Raw genomic sequence first — 18,833 nt, 5'->3', positions numbered from 1 at the left:
CCTTTATATTCCTGTAAAATTCATATATTTTTCACCTACAACTAATGTAATAAATTGAATATTTTTTTTTATACCAAAGATGTGCCATTATATATATATATATATATATTTATAATATATTTTACTTAATAGTACTATGTACTGAATATTTATATATAATTTTATGATAATTTATGGCACGTTTATTTTATTGAAACATATAATATTCTTTAAATATATATATCTATATATATATATTTATAATATATTTCACTTAATAGTACTATGTACTGAATATTTATATATAATTTTATGATAATTTGTGGTAAGTTTATTTTATTGAAACATATAATATTCTTTAAATATATATATATTTATATATATATATATTTATTTATTTATTTAATTATATATACAAAAAAATTCCAAAGTCAAATATAATTAAATAGGTGTATTATTAATTTATAAATTGCGTCACGTTCTTTCTTTTCTTTTTTTTTTTTTTTTTTAGATTATTTTTCGAATTTATTTACGTGTTATATTTTTAATTTTTGGATTATTTGTGCAGTTTATTTGAGGGTTATATTATATTTTATTATTTTTGAATTATATATATATTTTATTTGTGTATTTTTTGTTAGTATTTTTTATATTTTTTTTTTTTTTTTTTTTTTAGATTATTTTTCGAATTTATTTGCGTGTTATATTTTTAATTTTTGGATTATTTGTGGAGTTTATTTGAGGGTTATATTATATTTTTTTATTTTTTAATTATATACATATTTTATTTGTGTATTTTTTATTAGTATTTTTTATGTGTTTTTTTTTTTTTTTTTTTTTTTTTTTTTTTTTTTGTATTTAAATTTCAGTGCTATAAATTATATTATATTATATTTTTAGTACATATATATATAACATGATTATAGTGTGTTATATATTATAATATATTTTTAATATTGTGTGTTTATTATATACAATATTATATATATGCACAGTGTTATATATATTTATTATAATGACTATAGTACATAATATTATTTATATTACAAATATAAGATAGTGGAAAAAATTTAATAAAATATTATTTTATTATTTGTATTATTGTTATTAATATTACTATTAATACTAATATTATTAGAAATATTAATAGTAGTATCACTATTAGTTTTATTAGTGATAGTATTAATAATAAGATTTAATATTTTACTTCATTATTTTTTTATGATATTTAAAAAAAAAAAAATACATCAAGAATAATCGTAGATCCAACTTATGTATAAGAATAAGTATTGAATATATAAATATCAATGAATACATACAATATGGAAATATATATCAAGAAAAAAAAAAAAATTACAAAAAAAAAAAAAAAAACATTTTATATATGTAGTACATATTATAGATAATTTAATAATAAATAAAAAAAAAAATATATATTTTTTTTTTTTTTTTTCTTCTTGTTTTTTTTTTCTTTTTTAAGGAATTCTAATATGAAAAAATTCATATATATATTTATTTAAATATATATATATATATATATGTATATAAGTTTTTTTATTAATTTAATATTTGAAGGTTTTATATTTATATTATACTATATATTAATTATGATATAATATATCAAGTATAATATGATGTTATATTCATATATGAATATATATATATTAAAATATAAAACAACATTAAAATAGAAATTACAAAAGAACAAAAAAATAATTATTGTTATATTATTAAAATTTATTTTATTATTTATTTATTTTTGATTTCCTATTGCACACTTTTTTTAAGTTTATGTTTTTATTTATTTGGTGTAATTATTATGCTGTCCAAGTTTTGTTAGTTCTTTTATGTATTCTCTATATTTTATCCACTTTTTGTATTCGTTCTATTCTGGTATTTTTAATAATATATTAAGAAAATAACAAAAAAAATTAAATAAAAATAAATGAATATATATATATATATATATATATATATATATATATATACTTATATTTTAATATATATATATAATATTATAGGCTTTTATGTAATATTATTGTCAATTAAAATAAAAATGTTTATTTTTATTAATTTTTTATTATATAAAATATGGACTAATTTTTTTTTTTTTTTTGTTTGAATCATATATTTCCTACAATTAATAATAATTATTATTATTTTAATATATATAATTGTTATATTATATATATAATTATATGACATTTAATATGAGATATTATATAAATATATCCCACATTCCATTCTTAAAAAATAAAATCTACTTACAAAAATATAAATGAAGTATTTAATATATATTAAAAAAAAAATATATATGATTTAATAAATGTCTTAAAAACAAATTAACATAATAAATAATTAATAAAATAAATAATTATAAATTAATTATGTAACAAAATACATTATATGTATAATAGTCATACGTATAGAAATATAATTATTATTAATTAAAATCATGGTACATTCAAAGAAAAAAAATACATGTACCAAAATTCCTACCAACATCTACATAACAAAATATATCTATTCCTTTAATAATTTTTTATATTGGAGTTTTTTCTTCATTTTTTTTTTTTTTCTACTATAACGTAAAATTAAATAAATAAATAAATAAATAAATAAATAAAAGTATAAGAGCTATACATATTACTACTATTGCAGAAATTACGATAGTATCAGAAAAAAAAAGAAAGGCGATGAAAATGCAGTATTCCTTGTTTTCGTAGCAGCATCTTTAACAACTACAATGCCTTCTACTGTAGCTCCATGTACTTTAGGAACTATTTCACTTGGAATGAAAAACCTAGTACTACCACACGAAGCTCTTTGCAATCCAGCAACGGAACAGACTGATTCTTTTGAAACCATGATAGCTTGATTAAGTGCATTTGGACAAGCATACGTTTCTACTGTAACTAAAGATCCAAGCTTATCCTCAAATAACGTATCGAGAACAGTTATTTCTTTTAATTCATTAAGAACTTTAGCAATGTCAGCTTTTACGACGGCTTCCATAGCATTAGTATTTAAAAACGCATAAAAACCAATGCTACATATAATACTCCATCCTGGTACCGCCGTACATAATATTCCTCCACATCCAAAAAAAAAAGTTTTTTCCACTTTATCGGCTACTGATTTTTCGCAAACACACGTTGGTATATCATTGGTAGATATATCTGTTTGTAATGTTGACAACTTTTCTGTTAATTCTTTTTCTATTTTGTCTTTTAAAATAATTTTTTATATATCTTTATCACATTGTTCTTTACATTTTTGTCTGTTTTTTATGATACCTTCATTGTATTCTTCAAAACGACGTCGCGTTACTCTATCGAAATTTTCCATTATTTTTTTCATTTCACAGTCATTATCATAGTTGGTTGGTGCATACAATTCATATTCGCATAATGATCTATTTGGTTTTGTTGGTTTAGTGCTTGGTGTATGTAGTGTAATATAATGGTTCCTTTGATTATATATCTATAAAAAATTATATATTTATATGTAATGTTTAGTTGTAATTTATGATCACATATATTTTTGTTATAATTATAATATATAATGAATATTGATATAAATGTTATTTATATATATAAGGTATTGTATGTATAGGTATAATTATTAGATATAAGGTTTGTTAAAAAATATATATATATTAATTTTATATTTATATTATTATAATTATAATTATTATTTGATACATACCTCGGATGATAATAACAATACATTTAATGAGAGGGAAAATAGGGATATATTAATCTAATTCAACTGCATTTTTATTATTATAATATATTATTTGATTAAAATTATAACTAATTATAATTAATATATAATAATATATTTTATTGTGATATAAGATTTACATATGAATAATTTAAAATATTATTATATCTTTAATAATATAATACACAATTATTTTCCCATTATCTAAATATAATTTTTTTATAGTGGAACCATATTTCTCGTTTTATTTAGAACATAAAAAAAATATATATTAAAAAAAAAAATTTAACAAAACATTTTACATTTTTTATAATTTTTTTTTTTTAATTTGTAATGACATTTAATATTATATCATGTTATAAATTTTAATAATAATTTTTTTTTTGTTCTTAAACATTTATATATCAAGTAAAACTATACTTAAAAAAAAACTTGTTTTTACTGTGTTGTAAATTATATACAAATGTTTAGAACAATAATTGTTATGGGTGTAAACAACATATATGTCATAATAGCTCTCAAGGTTTTTATGAGATAAATATCCTAATATATATTCTAATATAATTACTATTGTGGAACTAACAACAAATGTTCTTGTAATTAATAAAATATAATATTAATCTTAAAAGTAATATAATAAAATAATTTTTAAGTGTATATTATTATATATTTTTTTTTCTTTTCAATTTAATATATTTTTCTTTCTAAGTATTATACTATTATATAAAATTCTCTCTATTGTATCTATTAATTTATGTTACTTAATTATGCTATAATAATTTATAGATAATTATATATTAATATATGTATATAATTCATAGTATATTTAAATGAATAATATATTAAAAAAAATAATAAATTATAAATTTTGAATTATTTAGAAATATACTATTATTACAGGAATATAGTTTAAAATATTTTCCAAAGATACTACATACGGATATAGTGTATTTTATATTTCTGTATATAAATGTAAATAATATAATTATAATATATTTATAATTTATATGTTGTAAAACATTACATATATATATTATATTTATATATTGCGAAATATCATATATTATTTGTACAATACATAAGAAATTAATAGTATCATTACATTATAATAGAAGTTTTTTAAAGATGTACTTTTTAAAAATAATGTTACAGTAATTTTATTATTCTATAATAAAAACAATAATAATAATAATATTATTAATAATGTACTAATAATATTATAATAATAGAATAAATAAATTATATATATATTTATTTTTAATATTTCATAAATTATTAATATTCATATATTGTTTTAAATTTCCTATTATATTAATTATATGCATTAAAATAATATAAAGTATATCATATGAATATGATTATTATAATAGAATTATAATTATAATATATAATATATTGTTACTATTCTATAATAATATTTATTATACAATTAGTTTAATTCATTTTTATTATATTATAATGTGTTGATAATTCGATATATCGTGTTGAAAATAATTTTGTAGTAGGTATATTATACAAATTATATATATATATATATATATATATATATATATATATATATTTTATATTTGTTCTGTAATAATACACATATTTTATTTTATTAAAAGGGAAATTATAAAAAGGAAGAAGATAAAAAATAATTAACTTAACATTTTATATTACACATGACATTGTAATGTAAGGTAATAAAATATATTTATTATATATATTATAAAATTAAAAATATAAAAATAAATGTTATTAATTGCAATTATATTTATTTATATTTTTTTATATTATATAATATAATTAAATTTTAAATATATCAATATAAGATTAATAATATAATATATTTATTATATAATATATTCCATTATATACTATTTTATATAATAAATTTAAAAAATATATGTTTCAAGTTGTTCCTAAATAGTGTATAATAAATAAATATGTATATATACTGACAATATATATTTATATAAAATTTTTATTAAAAAAAAAAAAATATAATTTACAATCTTGGAACTAAAAAAAATATAAATTAATTGATTTAATAACCACATATGAATAAACAAAAAAAAATTATAGGGAAAAAAATATATAATGTTATAAAAATTTCATAATAAAAATATCCTTGTATTAGAAATCCAAAATTAACAAAACATTAAATTGAATTTAATATCAAGAAGCCATATATTTATTGATTTAATAATTTTGTGTATTGGGCTTTTTTATTCATTTTCTTTTTTCGTCGATAACGTAAAATTAAATATATGATTATCATAACCAAAACTATAATCAATATGGCAATGACAGAGTAAGCAATTGCCATGTACGAATATGTACTTGTAGCTGTTACGTCAACAAGTTGAGTCCTTTGAACAGTTGTTATTGTAGAAGCAGTAGTTTGAGTACCTTCTCTTACAGCTGGACTAAACCAATTTTCCGCTTCAGATAAGGCATTGCGCACGCGATCCATAGTATTACTAGATAATTCAGACGTTCTTTCAGTTGAAACCACGGCAGCCTTGACAGCTTCAACAAGACCAGCGATAGAATTGTAATTTGATGCATTAATAAAATTTAACCATTCAACATTCAATAAACTATTAAAAACTGTAATCTTTATTTGCTCAATTGCTGCTTGGATACCTGCCTTTATACCCTCCTGAGTAGCGAATTCAATAGCCGTAGCCGTTGCAGCGACTTTCCAACCATAGGTACCCAATGCCCCGAATATTCCAACACCTGCTGCGACACCTCCTAACCCACACCCACACCTAAGACAACCCTTTTCCACTTTTTCTGATAATGATTTTTCGACTTTATCTTTTAAAATAATATTTTGTATATCTCTATCACACTGTTCTTTACATTTTTGTCTGTTTTTGTTCACACGTTCATTGTATTCTTCAAAACGTTGTGATGTCTGTCGATCAAAATCGTTCATTATTTCTTTCATATCTGGGTCATCATCATAGATGTATGTATATAGTTCACATTCGCATAATGATCTATATGATTTTGTTGGTTCTCTGTTTTTTATATGGGGTGTGTTGTGATGGTTCATTTCGATATTTACCTATAAAAAATGATAATATATATGTGTTATATTTAGATGTAGTTTATTTTATATATATTATAATTATGTATATTTTGAATATAAATTTAAGTTATATAAATATATATATAGTTATAATTATAATATATATATTAGGTTAACACATATATATATATATATATATACACTTTATATATAATCATATATATTTATATTATATTATTATAAAAATGCTTATTATATGCATACCTTCGATGATGATAATAACAATCTATGTAATAGAAGAGAAAATAATAATATGTTATAGCAGTGGACTTTCATTTTTATTGTTATTATTATATTATTTTATGATTATACATATAATTAATTTAAAATATAATACCTTATTTTATTTTGTAAATAAATTAAATATGTTTAAACTAAAATATTTATATAGGCTTATAATATAATACACAATTATTTTCCATTTATATAAATATATATTTTTTTACTGGATCCATATTTGCCTTTTTATTTAGAACACAGAAAAAATAAAATAATTAATTAAATTTAAAAAAAATAATATAATAAAACATTTCAATAATATTTATATTTTTGAATTTGTATTGCTAATGAAATATAGCCTTACGTCATATCATAAATGGTAATAATAATTTTTTTTCTTTTTTACTTTTTTATTTTTATTTTTATACATGTTAATAACAAATAAAATTGTAGTTACAAAAAAACATGTTTATATTTCTATTTAAAATTATATGAGAATGTGTACAGAAATATTTGTAAAAGATGTAAAATACATATATTAGAACTTATTATAACATATATGCAGGTAATAGATATTCCAACAGACACCTTGTATCATTACTATTATATAAAAAATTTAAATATAAGCATTTTCGATAATAATATATGATATGAAAAAAAAATTTAAATAATAATAAAAAAATAATTTCATTTGGTTATTTTTATAATTTTTTTTTTTTTTTTTTTTTGGTTCTAATATTTGTTGTACCTTTACGTTTCTCTCTAATTTATCTACATTATTACTAAGAATAATATTATTACTTTTATTTTAAACAAATATATTACAAAGTATTTATAAAAATTATTTATTATTAAAATACTAAATCATTTAAATATATATATATATATATATTTAATATTGTTAGAAAACAAAAACTAATAAAAACATTAAGAAACAGAGAAAATATACTAACTATTACATACTACATTGTATTTTTTTCTTTATTGTTTATGTTATTAAAATATATTCTTTTCATAATATATATTATTATATATATATATTAAATCACGTCATATACTATTTTACAATTTAACATGTATTAATTGTATTATTACTTGTTCTAAAACTATAATTCAAAATATGTTTTTTTTTTATAATTATAGTATATTAATTGATATTATAATAAATGACATTATATATTAAACAAGTAACACGATAATATATATATATATACTATAAAAATACAAGGAATGTTTTATTTCTGTTTTATACATAATTAGTATATTTAAAAAGAAAAATTCTTAATAGTAAAAAAATGAAATTATTTCCCATAATGACGATGATATTATGTATGCGAAGAAAAAAAAACAATAATAATAAACATAAAAATAAACAAAACAAAACATACCAAAAGTTACAGAAAAGGAAAACATTGAAAGAACAAATTTGAAGAAATATAGAAAAGGAACAGATAATAATGAAAAAGAAGCAAAATAAAATGGATCTTCTCGTTCCATTAAATATTTAGAAATGCAAAGAAAAACTTTATAATAATTTTTATGTAAAAGGAGAAATATATTTTCCTAATTTATCAGATAAATCTAATGATAAATCTTGTGAATGTGCAAATAAGAAGAAAATATACAACCATTTATCTTCATGAAATAAAGTACATGATAATTATTTAGATAATTTAAAAACAGTTTGTGCAGAAGTTCTTGGCACTTGTACACTTTCGTCTGTAGTTACAGGGAGTTATGGTGCTTCTTCTACTGCTACTGCAGTCAAAACCTTCCTTACAATTTCTTATACTACAATTGCAACCTAACTGTAGAAACTTTTTATTGGTGTAAATTTGTTTTCTAAAACTGCCATAGGAAATGCTACCGCTTCTATAAGTAGTTTTCTTTTTAAAGGTAGTGCACTTATTGCATCTACTGCTAGTGGAGTTTTTTTGACTTTTGGTATGGTAATTATCGCACTTTTTGCAATAACTATTATAGTAATACTTTTATATATATGATTACGCAAAAGAAGAAAAAATTCATGGAAACATGAATGGAAGAAACATTTATATACCTAATGTATTTTTTATAATATACAGAATTTTACTTGTCAATTGCATATAAATTATATTTTATAATATATTCTTTTTATATATAATATAATATTATTTGTATAATATTTTCTTTAAAATATAAAATTATACGGGACAATTATTTTTTACATAATATATTTTTACTAATTTAAAAAAATATATAATTCATATGTCAACATTTTATTTACATTAATTTTTAATTCTTTTAAATCTATTGAATTTTATATTCTAATATATATTTTAAAAATATTTATTCCATTTTTATATTAAAAAAAACATTTACCTATTAATCATATTCTTAGTAATTACCACGTATTTATATATCATAGGAATGTTTTAAATATATTTTATAATATCTAAATTAAATTAAAACTTATCATATTTAAAACAGTAACATTTTTCATTTTTTTAATATTATATCTAATAAAATTCCATTTTATATTATTTTTATTTTAACGTGAATTAAACAAAAATTTAGACAATAACTTCATACTTGAAAAAAAGAAAATTCAATAGTGCATAAAAAAATATATGTTCTACCAAAATATATGCTAACATATTTTTAAAAAAACATATGATAAAATAAATTAAGAATTATTCTTATTTCACAAACAAATAAAATTTAATACAATATTTTAATGTTAATCATATATGTAATAATTGAAAAAGAAATTGTACATTTTATTTTTATTATATACTTGTTACATAAAACATATATTTTAAAATACATAAATATATTTTTCACACATCATTAGTTATGAAACAAAATAATAAAAATGACCCCCAATATATGTTATTTATATTATATATATATAATAATTTTCAATTTATGCAAAACGTTAAAATATATCAATAGAAATTAAAAAAAAAAATTATATACACATATATTTCACATACATAAAACTATATATCTATATACAAAAACCTCCATACATATAAACAATTTTTTTTTTTTTTTTTTTTTTTTTTGATAAAAAAAATCCAAAATAATATCTACCCGGTACAATCTTTTTCATGTTATTAATATACCACAAAAAGATTATGACATACCTCATAAAACATCTACAAATAGGTATATCCCATACAGAAGTGATCGATATAAAGGAAGAACATATATTTACATAGAAGAAGAAGAAATGGAGGATTACAATTATGTTGGTGATATATCTTCATCTGATATTACATCTTCATCAGAAAGCGAGTATGAAGAATTCGATATTAATGATATATATCCATATAAATCACCAAAATATAAAACTTTGATTGAAATGGTACTAAATCCTAGTAGCAAAACATATGATATGAAGGATACTCATATAGATCATATTGAGGACATTAGTGACACAACCACGAATAAACTTACAGATAATGAATGGAATAAACTTAAAAAGAATTTTATTACACAATATTTAAATCATACATAACCCTACGTACCATTAAATAATGAGTTATCAGATGATAATATGTATATACAACCTAATATTTTATGTTTTGATAATTATGATGAAAAACCTTTTATTACAACAATTCAAGATAGATTTTTTGATAGTGGTCGTGAAGAGGTTACTTATAATATTGACTGGAATGTTCCGGAAAAATATTAATAGGACTACTAATATCATGGACAACCCAAAATATGTTTCAAATAATATATATACTGGAATATACTTAATTAATTATTCGATAAGTCGTAACTATAATGTTGATATACATGATGAGATGCTCAAACGAAAAGAATACGAATTATTTCGAATAAATCATACAAAAAATACAACATTTAATCGTGTTACCAAACAAACACATACTAATCCTATAACGAACTAACTAAATCTATTTCATAAATGGCTAGATAGAAATAGAGATATGTGTGAAAAGTGGAATGATCAGCAACGATAGTACAAATTGAATGATGAATGGCATAAAGAAAAACAAAAATAATATATCAATTGATAAATTCAGAATTATTAATAATACATATAAATTATTAAATAAAAATATTTTTATACAATTTATTACTCATCCTTAATTATACATATAAGATGAATGTCAATTTACCTCATGAAGGAAATCGTAATATAGTTTCTATTGGAAATTCATATTCCTATTTCATGGATTCAATAGAAAATATTATTAATGATATTAAAAAATTTATTATGATAATAACCCCAATTATGATATAATACGTGAATATATGGAACCACATGTAAATTCCAATTTCAAGGAAACAATTAAAACATCTGTTATAGTTAAAGAAAAAAAAAAAAAAAAAAAAAAAAAAAGAATATCAAATTTAGGAAATATATAGTATATATATTAATTTTTCCTCAGTTCAAAACAAAATACTTATTTAAATTCGTTTTAAAAAATTATAAAATTTGTTATTTTTTAAATATATTTTTTGAACAAATTATTTTCATCTCTTCTTTTTTTTTTTTTTTTTTTAATTAAATATGTTAAAAAGGTATAGGAAAATATAATAAATTACAAAAAAAATAATATATATATATATATATATAAAATAGTTTCAATTTTTTATTTATATTAATTCTAATATTTTTTTGAATAATAAATAAACAAATTAATTATATAGTGTGTTTTATATAATATATAATTGTCACATATAATTTTCATAAAGACCAATTATGATTTCATAAAATAAAATTAATACATTAATTAAAAAAAAAAAAAAAAAATTTAAGATAAAGAAATTTCATTATAGTAAAAAAATAATTTACATTTTCTACATATTATATATATATATATATATATATATATATATATATATATATATATATATATATATATATATGTATATTTAATAAAATATATTTATACATAAACATCATATATTTATTTCCATTAATCTATATAAATGGTGTGCATTTGTTTTCTTATTTTATATTTATTGGTATATAATTTAGTACCAAAAAAAAAAAAATATAAATAATAATAATAATAAAAAATTAATATATAAATTTTATTTGTTTAAATATATGTCACATAAAAATTATATATAATATATATAGATTTTTTTTTTTCTATTTATTATTTATTTTTTCTTTCATTTTAGTCTTTTAGCAATCTAATCAATAATAAAAAAAAAACATTCAGATGCAAAATCGTCTTGTTAATTTTAAAAGGAATCTCTTCGAAACAATCATTTTTAAGTTATATAAGCTAATAAGAAATATGCTAAATTAAAATAAAAAAAAATATAATTAATATTATAGAAAAGATGTAAAATACTCTTTTTTTAAATATTCAATGATTAAAATATTATTATAACATGCTTAATAAGTAAGAATATAAACAATAACTTTACTTTTATTTTCAAAATATCCTTGGTGATCTTATAAATATCTATTCTATTTAAATTAACATATATATATATATATATATATTATATGTACTGATTCTTTACACAAAAAATTAAATAAATTTACACACTAAAAATTACATATACGTAGGGATTATTATTTATTTAAAAAACTAACATAAATAAGGTCATACTCTAAATTGTAATCATATATTTTATTATATATATAACTATATTTTCATAATAATAAAATATATACATATAATGTTATATTGTTCTTATAAGATCTAGTCACATGAATCTATTTATATTATGGGTATAAATAGTTTTAAAATAACACTTTTTTTACCTTCTAAAAATATTGTATAATAATCTTTATTATTATTTTTTTTTTTTTCATTATTAAATATATTTTGAAATGATATGAATATATATATATATATCATACATTTACGAAATAAATTAAATGAACACAATAAATAAAAAGAAAAAAAATAAAACGAATTTTAATATAAAATTGACAATTTAATATTAAAAATATTATTACAACATTGAATAATAAATACATAAATAATGCACATATATAGATTAATAAAATATGTATTAAAACAATATTATGTGACAATATTTAAAGCATTAAAATACAAAATAATAACAGTATATTAATAATTATGCATATAATAATAATAGGGAAAAATTAATAATTATTGTTTTTCATAATATATATATATATAATGTTGTATTTATATATAAGAAAAAATTTAAACACATTTTAATAATTTCTTAAAAATTAAAAAATATTCTTACGATATAAAAATAAATTCATACATAAATTAAAAGTAGTATAACTAAATTTATAATATAATATGAACATATAAATATGTATATATATCTTATTTTGTTTTAAATAATTATTGATTTTATAAAATATAAATTCATCAAAATATACTTTTTATATTACAGTAATTTCATTTGACGTAATAAATATATATTAACTCAGAATGCTAGTAATATAGAAAAAAAAGGTAATTGTAAATAAAATATAGGTACATATATATACATAAAATAGGTTTAATAAATATTAATTATTATTTTTTATCTAATTAATAAAATAACTAAAAATAAAAATAAAAATCCAGTTCTATCATATAAAAACTCTTATTTTATATTATTTAATTATTAATTGTGTATTTGATTACTATAAAAACACATTTTATATACCATTAATATAATCATAGAAAAATATTGATAATAAGTATCTATCTATTGTAAATTTTCCAATTTTACTATTATAAATATTATTTTAATTATATATATATAGAGAGAACAACAAATAGCTATTTAAATTGAACATTTCAATTGAACATTATATAAAACTAATATTATATTAAAATTTACAAAAATGTAAAACTAGTTAATTTATATTTTCCTATTATTCTTTTTTTATTTTATTTTTTTTTTTTTTAAATTAAATAATTATATAAGTAATTGATATATTTTAATAATATTATATTGTACTGCTATAATAAAATTTTCATTTTGAATGAATAATAATTTAAAAGAAAAAAAGCATAAGCATAGAACAATATAATAAAAGCAAAAATCGGAACATTATCATATATAGTATATATATATAATCATTAATTGATTAACATATTATATAATTACGTATACCAAAATGAATATATTAAAATTATATATTAATATATCGGTGTTATTATTTTTTATTATATCCAAATATAATCCTCATAATGTAACCATTCATTTCTAAAAATATATATATATATATATATATATATATATATATATATTGACACATATAAATATAAATGTATTTATATATATATATATATATATATATATATATATATATATTATATTTAAAAAAACATAAATCTAATTGATATGTTAAATAAATATGAATAAAGTAGTTATAATTTCCATATTTTTTTTCTTCTTTTTTCAGGATCATAATAACAAATCTATTAATAGTTATAATAAAATAAATTCATCATCAACTTATACACACAGTAGAATACTAAAACAATTGGAATTTATTACATTGGAAGAGAAGACAGTCAATGCATTACAAGAAATGTTAGATAGTGTTGAAGAAGACCCAAGTGAAAAAAAATGCAATAGGCTTCTTGCAAAATTAAAAATAAGAAATGAATATCATAAACATAGAAAACCTCATAATTATTATGCACGAAAAAATAAAAAGAAAGAACAAAAAAGACAACATTTAAAAAAAAATAAAGGTAAATTAAATCGTCTACAACAATTAGAAGAAAAACTATTCACTCATGCTGATCTTTTAAGAAGCGCAATTTTTGAAAGAACATCAAGGGTACCTGATGGAATATTTTATACTTAAATAAATAATAAGAATTAGTAATTATATTTTTTTTATTTCTTTTTTTTTCTTCCCATAACACTAATAAAAAAAAGAATATATTTTTTAGGTACTACAATAACATTTGAGTCTTTATTGTTTTGCACATATTATATAATATATTATATATTTATATTAAAAATAATATAGTCTTTCTACTCAATATAATATTGTAAAGATTTATAGTTCAGATAAAATTGATAAAAATTTTTATGTACAACATATTATGTTATCTTTTTTTTTTTTTTTTTTAAGTTTCATAAACCATACCACATTATACATACATATTTTTTTATAATAAATGGTATTACAAGAATTAATATATAATTTAAAATACATAGAACACTCTCTACATAAATGTATTTTATGTTTTTCGTAACACAATCGTTTTTTTTTTTTTTTTCTTGTGCATTTTTATTAATACTTTTTTATATATATGTATTTAAATAAAAACATTGTAAAATTTGTTATTATATATATATGCAATATATATTTTTTTTTCAAACATTATACTATGTTTTAATTGTATTTTAAAGATTTAAATACAGTCTAATATTATATTGTCATTTATATATAACATATATAGGTAATATGTATAATTCAAAAAAATTATTTTAATACTAAATAAAAAAAACATAAAATAAATTATTTATTTTTAATTCTTTTCATTTTTACCAAAATAAAAAAATTAATAAATTAAATTTTATGTAAAAATATTAATTAATTTATTGGTTTGTATATTATAAATATGTCTCATTTTAAACTTCACAAGCATTTCTTTTACATGTACATAATATTTTTAATAAACCAAAAACAATGACTATGTCATTAATATATGAAAAATTTAGAATATTCGGCTTTATATTATTTCATATTTTAAATTAAAATAGTGATAATCAATATTTTTAATTCTGTACAATTAAAAATATATATATATATATATATATATATATATATATATATATATAATATTAATTAATAAAGGTAACACATATAATAAATAATATTTAAAAAATAATCAAACAAAAAAATAAATTATTTCAAAACAGACTTAGTATTATATTCCATTACATATTTTTACACATAATTATATAATTATATATTATAATTTCTTTTCTTTTTTTTTTTTTTTATAATTAAATATATACACTATATATTCATACTACAGTATATTATAGTTATTTTCATAATATTGTTTAAAATATCAAACTATATAGTTACACAATTTATGTACACAGATATAATTTTAATTATATAACTATAATAAAAATATGTAATACATATATAAAAATATATTAATAGAGATGTAATATCATAAAAAAAAAAAAAAAAAAAAAAAAAAAAATTTATACACATAAAAAAATCAAATAAACAAATACAATTCTTTTAAACATATTAATAAGACTAATAAATTATTCAAGAGAAATAATAATAAAATAATTAAAAATAAATAAAATATTTTTTTTTTTTTTTTTTTTTTTTCGCGTATCTTGTTTTTTCTATAAATTCTTATTATATTTATTTATTAAAAAAAAAAATATATAAACAAAAAAATATATTAATAAAAGAACTACACATTTAGCTTTTTAGATTTTTAATTAATTAATATATATTGAATAATCACACAAAAAAAAAAAAAAAAAAAAATCTCTTTCATTAAAGTTGCTTATTTTGTTTTTTTCCTCAAATGTTTTTTTTTTTTTTTATCAACATTAGCTGAATTCATTTTATTTATTTCATTTTCATTCTGGTATAATTCCTTAAGCTCTTCTCTTGTATATATCAATCTTTTAAGAATCACATTTTCATCGTTACTTAATTTTTCATCATCATATGGATATGAATTTGTTTTCAATAAAACACGCCTTTCGTAGGACATATCATACATATCTGATAAGGACCTATAAGATCCATTACTTATTTTTATTTGGTTTACATTTTTAACATCATTACAAAATATTTTAGAGGAAATCTAAAAATTACAAAAATATTATAAAATTTATTCAACATATATATTTGGAAATTTTACATATAAAAATTAATTATTATTTTAAAAACATACATATATATATATATATATATTTATTTATTTATTTGTTAAAATTTTTTACCTTATTGTAATAGTGTAAATATATAATGAATATGAAAAAATTAAAAATATTAATATTCATTTTATTTGTTAAATTTAAAATTTATTAAAATAATTTTATTAATATTTATAATTTTTTTATATACATCATTATTGTGTATAGTTCTAATATATTTAACATATATTGTATAAATTATTAATTGGAAATTTTAATAATAAAATATAATGAAATAAAAAAAAAAAAAAAAAATTAATACACCTTAAGATTAATGTTATATTCACATTAATAATAAATATAATATATATATATATATATATATATTTTTTTTTTCATATATTAATTTATATATTTAATAGTTAATATTAAATATATATGTTTTAAAAATATCATACTATATAATTATATAAAAAATATATTATATAAATTGTTTTAATGGTTCTAAAAAATTAATAACACTCATTTATAGTAAAATTGAAATAGGTTTATTATATAATATTATACAATTTTAATCTATTTTCCAATATATATGTTAAAAGATTTAAGGATACAATATATATATATATATATGAACAATTAATTCTAAAAATTATCAATTAGAGAATAGGAAAATTATTTAAAAAAAAAAAAAAAAAAAAAAAAAAAAAAAAAAAAAACATTATATAAATGTTAAATATATATATCTATTTATAAATATATATATATTTTAAAATTCATTCATAACAATGATATAATTATAGATTTAATATAAAAGAAAAAAAAAAATTAAAATATTCTATTCATATTCATAATTTTTAATATGCTTGAATATAAAATATTTAATGTTCAACATAAATATTATTATAATTAATTATAAATATGAAAACAAATAAAGTGAAATAAAGTTAAATCATAAAATATAAAACATATCTTATAATAATTTTATTATTATTATTATTTTCCCTTTTTTCTTAACACATGGATAATATTATATATATATATATATATATATATATATAGAACTTATTATAAAATACCATAATTCATAAATCCTAATTTAATGAAATATTTGTAAACTTGTAGAATGTAAAAATAAAAGAAAAACATTTGAATATTTCCTTATCCTACTAAAAGTTTAAAATAAAATAATTCCTATAAATCATATTTATTATTAGATTTTATAATATATTGTAATAAATTATATAAGAAATTAGGAAAAAGAAAATATAAAAGAAAATACCATATACATATAATGTATAATAAGAATAAAAAAAAAAATACATATATATGTTATACAACTAAAACAAACTTAGTTTTTTCTACATGATTGTGTATATATACACAGTCATATAACTTTTTTGCTACATATAAAGATTACATAGAAATTAAAAGAATAAATATATTAATTGTAATTCTAATAAAACACATAATAATCATTTAGATTTTAAAAAGAAAAATATATGTTTTAAATATTTTCACCCTTAAAATATATAAGTAAAATTGTGTTTTATAAAATAAAGTAATATATATATATATATATATATAATAAATATAAATGAAAAATAATATAACAAAAAAAAAATACATATAATATAATATAGAAATAAATAATAATTATAAAAATAATGAAATAACAGAGAAAATGGAATTAAGCATATTAATAAATTAAAAAAGAAAATATAATATATATAGGAAAATATATATGAAAAAAACGAAATAAATAAAAATATATAAATAACTATAAAATGTAACTAATATATTATTTTTAATTTTTTTTTTTTTTTTTTCAATTTAAATTATTATCGTAATAAAATTTTGTAGATATACAATTAAATATTTAAGATATAAATTCTAAATTATAAAAAAAATTTATAACATATAAAATAAAAATATATTTTTTTTTTTTTTACAACCATATATATATATATATATATTTTTTTTTTTTTCTTACTATGTGTTTTTTATTTAT

At 16.3% G+C, this 18,833-nt stretch overlaps 3 protein-coding genes and 3 pseudogenes across 3 annotated transcripts, besides 3 other annotated features; 3 read left to right on the top strand and 3 right to left on the bottom strand.

Moving 5' to 3' along the window:
- Positions 1-2,502: 2,502 nt before the first annotated feature.
- Positions 2,503-3,756, bottom strand: PF3D7_0533000 (annotated as a pseudogene).
- Positions 2,503-3,756: a sequence feature (rifin, pseudogene).
- Positions 3,757-5,881: 2,125 nt separating this feature from the next.
- PF3D7_0532900 (rifin) lies at positions 5,882-7,066 on the bottom strand (the record flags this gene model as incomplete). Its single annotated transcript, XM_001351839.1, has 2 exons — positions 5,882-6,766; positions 6,995-7,066. The coding sequence occupies 2 exons, from the start codon at positions 7,064-7,066 to the stop codon at positions 5,882-5,884; spliced, it is 957 nt and encodes a 318-aa protein (XP_001351875.1).
- A 1,217-nt stretch (positions 7,067-8,283) lies between these two features.
- On the top strand, positions 8,284-9,072 carry PF3D7_0532800 (annotated as a pseudogene).
- Positions 8,284-9,072: a sequence feature (stevor, pseudogene).
- Positions 9,073-10,061: 989 nt separating this feature from the next.
- On the top strand, positions 10,062-10,911 carry PF3D7_0532700 (annotated as a pseudogene).
- Positions 10,062-10,911: a sequence feature (erythrocyte membrane protein 1 (PfEMP1), pseudogene).
- Positions 10,912-14,081: 3,170 nt separating this feature from the next.
- Positions 14,082-14,780, top strand: PF3D7_0532600 (Plasmodium exported protein, unknown function; the record flags this gene model as incomplete). The annotated part of the gene is made up of 2 exons (XM_002808676.1): positions 14,082-14,156; positions 14,370-14,780. 2 exons carry the CDS (start codon positions 14,082-14,084, stop codon positions 14,778-14,780), a joined length of 486 nt encoding a protein of 161 aa, XP_002808722.1.
- A 1,684-nt stretch (positions 14,781-16,464) lies between these two features.
- On the bottom strand, positions 16,465-16,969 carry PF3D7_0532500 (Plasmodium exported protein, unknown function; the record flags this gene model as incomplete). The annotated part of the gene is made up of 2 exons (XM_001351837.1): positions 16,465-16,770; positions 16,910-16,969. 2 exons carry the CDS (start codon positions 16,967-16,969, stop codon positions 16,465-16,467), a joined length of 366 nt encoding a protein of 121 aa, XP_001351873.1.
- Between the last annotated feature and the right edge of the window lie 1,864 nt (positions 16,970-18,833).

This window comes from Plasmodium falciparum (assembly GCF_000002765.6).
Source record: "Plasmodium falciparum 3D7 genome assembly, chromosome: 5".
NCBI classification, from domain to species: domain Eukaryota; phylum Apicomplexa; class Aconoidasida; order Haemosporida; family Plasmodiidae; genus Plasmodium; species Plasmodium falciparum.
The sequence above is the reverse complement of the archived record's forward strand: the minus strand, read 5'-3'. Positions and strand labels throughout refer to the sequence as shown.